This window comes from Myotis davidii, unplaced genomic scaffold, assembly GCF_000327345.1.
Source record: "Myotis davidii unplaced genomic scaffold, ASM32734v1 scaffold97, whole genome shotgun sequence".
Lineage (NCBI taxonomy): Eukaryota > Metazoa > Chordata > Mammalia > Chiroptera > Vespertilionidae > Myotis > Myotis davidii.
The window spans coordinates 4,096,584-4,109,779 of record NW_006289392.1 but is presented as its reverse complement, the minus strand read 5'-3'; the positions used below and the strand labels follow the sequence as shown (position 1 = coordinate 4,109,779).

General features: G+C 45.4%; 1 protein-coding gene and 1 pseudogene across 2 annotated transcripts in view; one reads left to right on the top strand and one right to left on the bottom strand.

Moving 5' to 3' along the window:
• The window catches only part of RNF214 (ring finger protein 214), a 62,698-nt gene that overhangs the window by 47,579 nt on the left and 1,923 nt on the right, over positions 1-13,196 (bottom strand). Inside the window, exons 1-5 of one of the 2 annotated variants that reach the window (XM_006761555.2) lie at positions 12,729-13,168; positions 12,161-12,270; positions 9,301-9,346; positions 8,297-8,356; positions 1,327-1,467 (exon numbers count right to left, since the gene is read on the bottom strand). In XM_006761555.2, coding sequence (XP_006761618.1) covers positions 1,327-1,467; positions 8,297-8,356; positions 9,301-9,346; positions 12,161-12,264 — 351 coding nt within the window. In that variant the 5' untranslated portion in view covers positions 12,265-12,270; positions 12,729-13,168. Of the gene's footprint in view, positions 1-1,326; positions 1,468-8,296; positions 8,357-9,300; positions 9,347-12,160; positions 12,271-12,728; positions 13,169-13,196 lie in introns of those variants that run through there. The other variant, XM_006761554.2, reaches the window with a different exon arrangement.
• LOC102773625 lies at positions 4,936-5,704 on the top strand (annotated as a pseudogene).

The following is a 13,196-nucleotide window of genomic DNA, read 5'->3' as shown; positions in this document are numbered from 1 at the left end:
AAGACCACCCCCCCCCCCCGCCAGTGCACAAATTTTTGTGCACCAGGCCTCTAGTATAAAATAAATATCAAAAACGTAAGTCTCTGTTTTACTATGGTTGCAAATATCTAAAAATTTCTATATGTGACATGGCACCAGAGTTAAGTTAGGGTTTTTCAAAATGCTGACATGCTGAGCTCAAAAGGTTCGCCATCACTGTACTAGTCATTCGGTGCATGAATCTGTGCACATTCAAAGGAAATTAATTAGAAGAAATATTTTAATATCGCTATATGACCTTTCTCTATAATAGAAGTGTGAACCAAATTCACGATCCACAATGACATATGGAAACACATGCGTGCGATTGGCACTAGCGAGAGCTTTATATGTATTGCGCATGCGCGAGTCAACTTAGCCTTTTATAATATGGAACAAACTTGCTTAATTAGACTTGCTTTCTGATGTAGCTAAACTTTTTCCAGCCCAGTGAAGCGCCCCAACTTCTCTTTCAGGTAATTGTCAGCAACACAGCAGTAAATATCAACACAAAGCAGATTATTATTGTAGATCACGCAGGGAGAACAAAGGGTAAAATTAACTGCAGCCGTTTGACTATATTCTGCACAGTGGGAAAACCTGAAGTCATTTTCAAGGTCCACCATTTCTTCTTTTCAGTCAGGTCAAGTTTCTAAGCTTTCTAAATCTCCGTTTTCTGGCTAATGAAAAGAAAATAGGATTCCACCGAGTCTCCTATCTACCTACTCCAGGACTACTGTGAGGATCAAATGAGATGAGGCACGGGAAAACTCTTCACAAACATTTGGTTAAAGTGTGAAATGTTTCCACCTGGCAATAAAGCAAGTTGTGTTCCTGGGCTGAAGAAAGGGCAAGGAGGCTAGTTGTAGCTAGGGAGAGGAAGCCAGGCATTGCTACGTGATGTCATTACCTGGACGGACACTTAGCATATTAGCCTTTTATATATATAAATTCTCCTAAATTTTTTTCTAATTTGAAAGATTTTTCCACTTCTTATATGTAGGTTTTTAATCCACCTACAATTGTATTTTTAAATATGTGATAAGAGACTAATAAATTATTTCCTAGAAAGACTGTCAATTACACCAACAAACTATATTAAGTAAACAATCCTTTTCTCTCTAAACTAAAACAGAAGTGAGAGTTTTAATAAGATGCCCTCAAAGGTTATTTTTATCCTTAAAATTCTATGGTAACCATTAAAAATTTAAATACTACTTTTCTATTTCTATTAACTTGGAAACAAAATTAAAGTTTGATTAGGGACTATAACTTTACTCATTGACAATTTTAACATAAACAGAAAACCTGATGGTTCTTCATTTCTTCTTCTCTCCTTTGCTGAAGTTGCTTTAGTTGCACTTGGAGCTGATCCTCCACTTGCCTCTGCTTGTCCAGGACCTCCTGGTAACGTTCCTTCAACAGGGTTCTCTCTGTCATCATTTTATCCTATTGGTGGTAACAGAAGAAAAGTGTAATCCCCAATTTAACTGCAACACTCACCAGACACCTGCTCAAGGCACTGTGTGGAGCTCTAGTGTCCAAAACTGCAGCTACTAGCCACATGTGGCTGTGTTAACCTAAACTAATTAAAATAAAATTTTTTTAAATCCAGCCCCTCAGTTACCTCGCCACATTCCACGTGCTCATAACTACACGTGACTTGTGGCTACCATATTGGACAGCACAGACACGAAATATTTCCACCATTATAGGGAGTTCTAACGCAGTGTTTGGCAACCCATGGCCTGTGGACAAAATCCAGCCATTGCCTGTTTTTGTAAATAAAAGTTTTATAGAAACACACCATAGTCAATGGCTTACGGGCTGATTTCACACTACAATGGCAGAGTGGAATGTTACAACCGAGCACATACATGAAGCCTAAGATATTTATCATCTGACCCTTTAGAGAAAAAGTTTCCCAATCCCTGCTCTAGGAAATAAGAGGACGGAGGCACTTTATCATCCTTTAAGAGAAAGAATGGGCAAAAACAAAAAACACGTCACCTACCAAAATGCATCCAGAAACAGGGTTTCTTAGATCATTAGCTCTGAAAACTTACAGACCCGCAAAGAGGTCTAGGGAACTTGGGATTCAGACTGAGCAAATCAGCAAGCTCTCATATAAAGTAGGGAGCAGAAGCAAGGAACACAGTTCAGCTCTGCCTCCCTCAAATCAGTAAATCAAGAAAAATTGTGGTTACCTTTCAAAGGGGCACTAAAACTTAAAGAGGATCAATTTAAAACTCAGCAGTATAAGGTAGGGGCAATTACCATAAACGCATGAAAATAGCAAATAAAGCCGAAACCGGTTTGGCTCAGTGGATAGAGCATCGGCCTGCGGACTGAAAGGTCCCGGTTTCGATTCTGGTCAAGGGCATGTACCTGGGTTGCGGGCACATCCCCAGTGGGAGATGTGCAGGAGGCAGCTAATTGATGTTTCTCTCCCATCGATGTTTCTAACTCTCTATATCTCTCCCTTCCTCTCTGTAAAAACTCAATAAAATATATAAAAAAAGAAAATAGCAAATAAAACTGGAGCCCAGTTTCTTGTATTGCCGCTAAGCTTAACACCTGCCTAGTACCACTGCCTTTTTAAAAAATTTATTAATTTCAGAGGGAAGGGAGAGGGAGAGAGAGATAGAAACATCAATGATGAGAGAGAATCACTGATCGGCTGCCTCCTGCATGCCTCCTACTGGGGGAGTCAAGCACGCAACCCAGGCATGTGCCCTTGACTGGAATTGAACCTGGGACCCTTCAGTCCACAGGCCAATGCTCTATTACCTGAGCCAAACCAGCTAGGGCCCAGTGCCTTTTTTAAAGAAAAATACAACCGAACAAAACAATCCTGGGCCTCTTTTGGCCCAATTGCCTGACAGTTTCCACCCGTTTCAGATTAATACTAAAGTGTATTTATGACTTTAGTTGGCCTATTCAATTGCTATATAGTCATCCAAACCCCACATTAAACTATGGGGACAAATAAATACTCTGTGTAAATAAACTGATTAGCATAAGTGCTCAATAAAAGATGACTTCTCCTTTCTCTGGAGGTTCTCTTCTACCCCGCACATCTCCATGAGGCCTCTAGTCTCTGGGATCTTTTTACCTGCCCGTTATTAATAATTCCTGAGTTGTTACTCTCTATTTACAAGTTTTCGCCGAAGCTGGTTTGACTCAGTGGATAGAGCGTCAGCCTGCGGACTGAAAGATCCCAGGTTCGATTCCGGCCAAGGGCATGTACCTGGGTTGCGGGCACATCCCCAGTAGGAGATGTGCAGGAGGCAGCTGATCGATGTTTCTCTCTCATCGATGTTTCTAACTCTCTATCTCCCTTCCTCTCTGTAAAAAATCAATAAAATATATTTAAAAATAAATAAATAAAAGTTTTCATTGGCATCATCTCATTAATATGTTCCAATAACTTATTTATTTCCATTTGCTCAAGTCCTTCAACATGCTCTACATATTCACTTCTATCTGGTTAATACAAGCACTTTTCCTTTCTCCACTCAATTAACACATCTTCCCCTAAAGACCTCTACCTGACCCTAGGGGGCTTTTCTAACATTATCCTTCCTCTTGAAAAACATATATTAGCTATGCATTCACTAAAGGGGTGGAAATTTTTGCCACAAAATCAAGAGGACCATTTTAGCAAAGATAAATGTGAAGTTCTCTAAGTTTCAAAAACTAATTGCCTAGGAATAAAATGGGCATACACAACTATATAATACACTAGAGGCCTGGTGCACGAAATTCGTGCGGCTGGGGGGCAGGGGGGTGGTAGTGGTGGTGGCATGTGTGTCCCTCAGCCCACCCTGCACCCTCTCCAATCTGGGACATCCCTCTCACAATCGACTGCTAACCAATCCCCTGCTGGCCGGATTGACACCTAAATGCTCCCTTCATGGCCCAGTTTCCCCCAACTGCCCTCCTCTGCTGGCCTGATTCCCCCCAACTGCCCTCCCCTGCTGGGCTGGACCCTCCCAACTGCCTTCCCCTGCAGGCCTGGGTCTCAACTGTCCTCCCTGCCAACCTGGTTGCCCCTAACTGCCCTCCCCTGCTGGCCATCTTGTGGCGGTCATCTTTGACCACATGTGGGAGGCCATCTTGTGTGTTGGAGTGAAGGTCAATTTGCATATTACTCTTTTATTAGAGTGGATGAGACTTGATGGCATTTGACTGAAAGCTCAACAGTGTGACGAGATTGTCAAAATAAACTAACAGCCCTAACCGGTTTGGCTCAGTGGATAGAGCGCCAGACTGCGGACTCAAGAGTCCTAGGTTCGATTCCGGTCAAGGGCAGGTACCTTGGTTGCGGGCACATCCCCAACAGGGGATGCGCAAGAGGCAGCTGATTAATGTTTCTCTCTCATCGATGTTTCTAACTCTCTATCCCTCTCCCTTCCTCTCTGTAAAAAAACCAATAAAATATATTTTTAAAAAATAAATAAATAAACCAACAGCTTAAGAAATAGTGTTTAGAATGAGAGTTAGAGAACGAGAGGCCCATTGTATTGTGAAGTAATTATAGTCTGTCTGGATTATTACATTTTGTTCTCAGGATCATATTTCAAAAGAAACCCTGATAAGATGGAACATGTCTAGGTGAAAGATAACCAGGGTGATGAAAGGACTGAAAACATTATATAAAGAATGGTGAAAACATCTGGAGAATGTTTCATCTGGAAAACTTCAAATCTGAGAGCTAAGAGGAAGAAGCAGGGTAAAAAACCTTCAAAAATATGTAAGGTGATTGGACAACTTCTTATGGTGGCAGCAGCCGGTGGGGCACGGAGGAGTGGTGACTGAGCTTCAAGCCTGGTGGTGTGTGCCGCCTCTAGCATGGCTCCCCCCCGCCCCTCCAGCCCCTGCACCCTGATGCTGAGCCTGCCCTGACTGGGGACGATGGCAGAGTATTTCCTGGGCCACAGCATGCCCCGGAGTTCCTTGGACCAAGTGTTCTTGGCCTTCTGGCAGTGGTATCTGAATCCCTACAGCAACCATGTCCTGTGGAAGACACAGTGCACAGGGAGGTGACCCCTGCCCCAGAGACTCCTGCTGAGCCAAGTGACTATTTCCTGTCAATACTGCTTACTTGGTGTATGCCCTGGAAGATTCTATCGTGGATCCACAGAACCAGACCATGACCACCTTCCCCTGAATATCAACCACACCCTGCTGGTGGTGGTGGAGGAACAATGTGATCACCATGTGAACTGATTACAGAAGCTGGACTGACATCCACTGGGAAGGCTGGGTCTCCTCTAGCTCACTTGGCATTTCCAGAGCTGTTCAGGAATTTGGTCTCTTCTGGTTCAAAAGCAATGTGACCAAGACGATGAAGGATTTTGAATACATCTTGGCCAAGCTACAAGGTAAGGCTCCTTCCAAAAGCCTTGCTGAGACAGCCAAGGAAGTCAAGGAGGAGGCAGAGAACGGCACTGGCAACACAAAGAAGGCCCAAGACCTCGCCGGCAAGGCAGCCATGAAGACGCAGCAGCAATAGCGTGTGTAGACAGCTGGCCCCAGTGCGGCAGCACACCAGACCACTTGGGTGCACTCCCTCTGTCCTCCTCCCTCTATTTTATTATTAAAAGTCAACTTCCAGCCCCATCTACTTTTTGGGTGGTGGGTTGGGCGTGGTGTCTGTTTGGCATCATTAGTGCATCACACATGTTACCCATGTCTAGGCTGGGCTCACTTTTTTAAAAAAATATATTTTTGTTGATTTCAGAAAGGAAGGGAGAGGGAGAGAGATAGAAACATCAATTGTGGGAGAGAATCATTGATTGGCTGCCTACTGTAGGCTCCCTACTGGAGATCAAGCCTGCAACCCAGGCATGTGTTCTGACCAGGAATCGAACCTCAACCTCTTGGTCCATAGGTCGATGCTCAACCAGAGCCACACCAGCTGGGTTGGGCCCACTTCTTTCAGCATCAGGTACCTGAGGGACAGAGGAGCAGAGAGGTGCCATGGCTTGCCCAGGGTCACAGCATGCAGGCAAAGTGGTCATAAACACTAGACTGTAAGCTCCACAAGGGCAGGGACCTTTGTTTTGTTCTCTGCTGTGTCCCTAGTACCTGGAACAATATCTAGCAAATACTTGTTGAATTCAATCCTCCTTGACTTCCTTGGCTGTCTCAGCAAGGCTTCTGGAAGGAGCCTCACCTTGTAGCTTGGCCAAGATGTATTCAAAATCCTTCATCGTCTTGGTCACATTGCTTTTGAACCAGAAGAGACCAAATTCCTGGACAGCTCTGGTAATGCCAAGTGAGCTAGAGGAGACCCAGCCTTCCCAGTGGATGTCAGTCCAGCTTCTGTAATCAGTTCACATGGTGATCACATTGTTCCTCCACCACCACCAGCCGGGTGTGGTTGATATTCAGGGGAAGGTGGTCATGGTCAGGTTCTGTGGGTGCATAATAGAATCTTCCTATACATACACCGAGTGAACACACTTCTCGCTCGAAAAAAAATACATAGGATTAACAAGCAAAAGAGGATTTAGATTTATTCTACACTAGAGGCCCGGTGCACAAAAATTTGTGCACTCGGGGGGAAGCAGGGGTCCCTCAGCCCAGCCTGTGCCCTCTCGCAGTCTGGGACCCCTCGGGAGATAACGACCTGCTGGCTTAGGCCTGCTCCCGGGTGGCAGAGGGCAGGCCCAATCCCTAGGTGCAGCCCCTGGTCAGGCTCAGAGCAGGGCTGATTGGGGAGTTGGGGCACCGCCCCTGTAATGCACAGAGCAGGGCGGACCGGGAGGTTGCGATGCCACCCCCAGTCACGCTCAGCGTAGGGCCGATTGGGGGGTTGGGGCACCGCCCCCTGTCGCGCACAGAGCAGGGTCGATCAGGGGGTTGGGGAGCTCCCCACTATCAGGCACAGAGCAGGGCTGATCAGGGGGTTGGGGTGCCTTCCCCTGTCACGAACAGAGCAGGGTGGATAGGGAGGTTGTGGCCCCGCCCCGTCACACACAGAGCTGCAGGGCGATCAGGGGGTTTGGGCACTGCCCCGTCACACTGATCCCAGTGCCGGGAGGTCTCGTGGCTCCGCTGATCCCGGTGGTGGGAGGCATATTACCCTTTTACTATCTAGGATAGAGGCCTGGTGCATGGGTGGGGCTGGCTGGTTTGCCCTGAAGGGTGTCCTGGATCAGGGTGGGGGTCCCCACTGGGGTGCCTGGCCAGCCTGGGTGAGGGGCTGATGGCTATTTGCAGCTGGTCACACACCCTTCAGGGTGGGTGTCCCCACTGGGGTGCCTGACCAGTCTGGGTGAGGGGCTGAGGGCTGTTTTCAGGCTGGCGGGTGACTGAAGCTCCCAACCGCTCCTTTTTTTCTTTTATTCTGGGCCAGCTTTAGCTCTGAGGCTTGGCTCCAGCTCTTTGGCCTCCGCTGCTGAAAGCAGGTTTCTGGCCTTTGTTTACTTTCTGCATTTGAAGCAATGTTGCGATCCTACTGGCTGAAGCCTGGCCGACTAAAGCAGGTTTCTGGGGGTTTGTTTAGCTTCTATATTTGTAACATAGTTGCTTAAGAGTTGCAGCTCAGAGGCCGGCAGCGGCAGGCAGGGAAGGTTAGAGTCCTCCGTCACTGAAGCAAGCAAGCCTCATGTTCGCTTTAAGCTGCCTGGCTGCCGGCCGCCATCTTGGCTGGCAGTTAATTTGCGTATCGCCCTGATTAGCCAATGGGAAGGGTAGCGGTCGTTCGCTAATTACCATGTTTCTCTTTTATTAGATAGGATAACTCCAGGAAAAATTATAACAAGTTTTAGAGGTTCTGTCCTCACCCCAGAATGAGATCTCACAATAAGAGTTATTTTAAAAATGCAACATGCCCTAGCCGTTTTGGCTCAGTGGGTAGAGCATTGGCCTGCAGACTGAAGGGTCCCGGGTTCGATTCCAGTCAAGGGCACATGCCTAGGTTGTGGGCTCGATCCCCAGTGGGGGCTGTGCAGGAGGCAGTCGATCAATGATTCTCTCTCATCATTGATGTTTCTATCTTTCTTTCTCTCCTACTTCCTTCCTCTCTCAAATCAATAAAACTATATTTTAAAAAATAAATAAAATAAAATAATGAAAATAAAAATGCAACAGGCTGCTTTGTGAGCAGAAGCTTCCCATCTCTGGAAGTGATCAAGTAGAAGTTAGCTAACTAATGTTGGGAATTTTATAAAGGAGGCTCCTGCATCTTTTCTGACTGAGATCACATGACTCTGGATTTTCTGCGTTAATGCTTTCATTTATCAACAATGACAGTTCAAAGACTTACCAGATTCTTTTCAATATCTTGATCTGTGTTTACTTCCGAATCAGCCGTCTTAAAGTCAGTCTACAAAGACAGAAACAGCATATTCAGAACTGGTCAGTGGCATTTGAAGAGGGAGAATTGCTCTCATACTTTCACCTAAAATCTGTGCAACGAAGAGGCTAACGTGTTGGCTGCACAGCAAGAGCAGCACCACAGCTCTGGCAAATGGACACTGACATGCACCCTGCAGAAAGCACTTATCCCCCAGAACACCCAGGTGCAGAGGCTACACTCTTTATTATCAGTGAGACAGTATATGGAGACTGTCAGGTTCCTAGTCACCACAATTAGGCAATGGCTCCTGGCTTTACTATTTCTTGAACACCAGGATGAAGCCATTACATAGCACCAAATGGAAATAGTATGACAGCTGCCAGTAAAAAAATGATAAAGAGTAGTCTCCACCAACCATGAAGAAATGTCTCTTCCCTCAAAAAACAAACAAAAAAACCCAAAAAAAACCCAAATTCCATTGTAATAGTAGAAACTTGATACTTGACCTGTACAGCAATGTTCTGAGAAAGCTTCAGGGAAGAGCTATCCTGATCATCATCCTGATCCACTCTGACTCCTTCAACCCCATTTGCTGGAGGTACTACAGGTCGGAAATCCAAGCCTGTGTCCCTGCTCCCTTCCTTTAGGATGGAGGCTTGTGGGGACTTCTCTTCAGGACAATTCCCGGAGGCAAGTTGCTTTGCATGGCCCCCTGCCTTAAGAGACCGAGTGACAGGATGGAGGCTCTCCCGGAGACACGGATCCCCCTCCTCTCCTGCTGTGCTGGCCACGTCCTTCAAATCAGACTGAGACCCACCGCCAGAAAGACCAAGGGCTGTGGCTATCAAGTTTCCTCCTAAAACCGCCTGCTGCGCTGCTGAGGTGTCACCTGCTGACGAACCAGGATTCTGCTCTGGTTGTTCCAAATGGACATTTCTGTTATTCTCCTTGGTTATCGTTTGGCTACTTACACTCGACAGAGGTGAGTTCTTGTGCTTCTGTGCAGGGTCTTTGGGGCTACCAAAACACAAGACAAAAAGGTTCTCTCTTCACCCAGTCTTAAGGAGGGTTAAATATGCAATACTTCTAACATAACCACTAAAAGAACAAAACTGGACTGTACAACCCCTCAAATTATCAAAAGAAAAGGAACTTCCTTTCTATCCAGTGATTTCCTCCCACATGCAGGGAATACAGCTTGGTGGTTAAGAACCTGGGTTCTGGTCCCAGCTGGTGTGGCTCAGTTGGTTGAGCGACATCCAGTGCAACAGAAAGGTTGCTGGTTCAATTCCCAGTCAGGGTACATGCCCAAGTTTTGGGCTTGATCCCCGGTAGGGTGCATGCAGGAGGCAGTCCATCAATGCTTTTCTCTCACATGGATGTTTCTCACACTCTCCCTTCCTCTCTCTCTCAAGTCAATAAAAAAACATTTTTTTTAAAAAAAGAACCTAGGTTCTAGAGACAGTCTCCAGTAAATGATGACACATAAGTGACTAAAATTCCAAAAATCTTTGAGAGTGAAGTTGAATAACCTTTAGGGAGGGAGAGGAAATAGCCTAATGCTAATTAGAATATTTAATTTAGTTACATGCATTAATTTAGTTACATATATTTTAACAAAATATCAATTTAGAAATAGTTTTTATTCCACTCTCATGTTTCACAAAAATAATTTTCACTCAAACTCATTATACAGGTCTCTGAGCAGAACCACTTTTTAGGTTCTTCAAGTTTCCCAGAGCATAGAATCTTCACTTCAAGCTGTGTGAAATACAAACACTTTTGAATCCAAAACTGAAGCTGTCGGTAGAAATTTTATCCCAGACAAGGACATACATGTGCAACACTGGGAGAGTTATTTTACTGTGTATCACAGACACGTAACATATTGTGTTTTTGTTGTTGTTTATTAATCCTCACCCAAGAATATTCTTTCCATTAACTTTCAGAAAGAGAGGAAGGGAGGAAAAGGTGGGGAGGGAAGGAGAAGGAAGAGGAGAAAGAGAGGGAGGGAGAGAGATTGGTTGCCTCCTGCATGCACCCCGACCAGGGCCAGGGATCGAATCTGCAACCCAAGTATGTGCCCTTGACGAGATACCAAACCTGCCACCCTTTGGTGCACATGCCGGCCAACACTCTAAGCACTGAGCAACACCAACCAGGGCAACATACTGGTTTTTAGAGAGATCTTTAAAACCTATTTACAATGATATCCAACATTCACAACTATAAATTTTTCATCCAGGAATAATGACTAAATCTGTGTTAAATTTCTTTTCCTTTTTTTAAAACCGGTTTTGTCAACTGATGCCCTTAAGCACCGCACACTAGAATGAGGCATCAGGTCACTATCCTTGCTTTCCTTAATAGTATTTGCTGTTTAAAATAAAACAACAGAGAGCATCTTGCATTATGAAAATCTTTATAAATACTCCAAGCTGATTCCTTGCTGGGAGTTAACTCAAGGGCAAGGGGGAACCTAATTACAAATTTGGGCATGTATAGTGTCTGGATGGAATCCTGACTCTGTTATTTAGCAATTGTCTGACTCTGGGCAAATTACTTAACTTCATTTTAAAAACAGAAATAATATTACCTACCTATTACAATTATTGTGAGGATTACATGAGACAATGTTTCTGAAGTGTTTAGTATAGTGCCTGGCACATAGTAAACACCCGATACACCTTAACTGGTAATATCATTACTAATAGTATGTGGCTGATTTTATTTATAAAATGAAGATCCAAGTTTATGGTTAGGCTTACTTAACATTTGCCCCATTAGCCATTCACTAGCAAACTTCTGTTCATTTAAATAAACATTTACTGGAACCAGACAAGCCTGGGCTCAAACCCTGACTCCGACATAGTTTGGTAACCTTGGGCAAGTTACTAACCTCTCTGTGTCTCAGTTTCCTCACCTGTAAATGGGAATAATAATATTAGCACCTACCTCCTGGTATTGTTGGGAGGATTAAATGTGTTAATATATATAAAGCTGTTAGTACAGTGTTATATATTGTATTAAGTCCTAAGTACTGTAGAAAAAAGCTGACGTAGACTATATAGTCAATTTAGTACAACCCTTACATACACTGTGCCAACCATGTAAGATAGAAGGTTGGGTAATCATAATCCCTTCCCTCAAGAGTTCAGACGGAAGGCAAAATATATACATGAAGCAGTAAGCCATATTACCAAAGCTATCTACCGACACAGATGTACAAACACACACATATAAATAACTGCATGGACACATGTACCTATGAGTATATGTGTTACATAGAAGATGTATATGTGAATATACATATGTATAATAATAAACATGTACTTAAGTGAACATATAATCCATGTAGGATAGAATGAGGAAATAATTCTCACTTTTGGATGAGTCTGACCACCTGTATTCTGTCAACAAATATTTAGCGTGTGGTCAGACACTGTTGGATATACAAACATTGATCAGCTAGTCCTTACCTTTATTTATTTATTTTTTAATATATATTTTATTGATTTTTTACAGAGAGGAAGGGGAAGGGATAGAGAGTCAGAAACATCAATGAGAGAGCAACATTGATCAGCTGCCTCCTGCACAACCCCACTGGGGATGTGCCGGCAACCAAGGCACCTGCCCTTGACCGGAATCGAACCTGGGACCCTGCAGTCCGCAGGCCGACGCTCTATCCATTGAGCCAAACCGGTTAGGGCTGGTCCTTACCTTTAAAAAGTTCAAGCTAGTGCAGGGCTACTAGAACCAAAAGGAGGAAAGACCAGCTACCCTTCCACGAGGCCCTTCACCCCGTCTCCCCGCCAAGAACCCATGCGTTACCTTAGACCATCTAGCAGGCCTTCTTCTGATTTGGAAGCGCACAGACCAGAGGACTCCGGGGGGTTGGGGGCACTGGCCACACCGGCGACCTCGGACGCCGCCATCGTGCTCTGCACATCCAGAAACAAACGACAGGCTACAAGTTTCCAATTTTAAAAACAAGTGTTCTTCCGCCCTCACAAGTTTTTCCGGGAAAGGAACGAAGGTGGCTGGAGGAGAACACGCGCGTACTGACTCTACAGCTCCGGCCTTAAAGCCATCCTGGGCAAACAGGTCCCAGCGAACCAGTCCCCTGGGCCCACCGCGGGTATGAAAACACCTCGGAGTCGGTGCAAAGCTCTTGGCAGAAATGCAGTCATTTACAGCATCCAGCCAGAGCCAGGGAGAAGCTTTCCACTGGCCCACGCACCTACCTTGCCCAGTATCATTTACAAAGGATGCAATTTTTGGCCCGATTAGCAACAATATCGTGTTTAAATCATTTTCTTGCTGTTACATTAGACGCATTCTCTGTTAATGTAAGAGAAGTTTCAGGGGAAAGCAATGCTGATTTGGGCAGCCCAAGTAGCTTTTCGCTCGGGGCGCGCTCCACGGAGGGGTCAGTGATAACCACGGACAGGCAAGGGCTCTCCCAGTCACTCCCGGGCGCAACGGGGTGGGACCTGGGTTACCCCGAACGAAAATGAGCTGAAACAGGGTGAGCCCAGTAAGGGGAACAGGGACAGATGAGGTTCTTTGATCGAAAGGTCATCTTTCATGTGGCAAGACAAACTCATGGCCCGCTATGGGGAAATATAAATGGGGGAAGGTATGTAACATCGGGCTAGTTTAGATCCCTTAATTGATTTTAATAGTTATCACAAGAGCCCGTAGGGCAGGTCTGGGGACTGCTGCGTCCACACCTCGGGCACAAGCCAGAGAGCCCCGTGCCTCAGTTTCCCCCGCTACACAAAGGCCCTCGGAGAAAATGGGCCCCCAAGTCGCCATTACCGCTCCCTCAGGTGACGCCTCCCGCCCCAACACCCCCTGGGGCCTC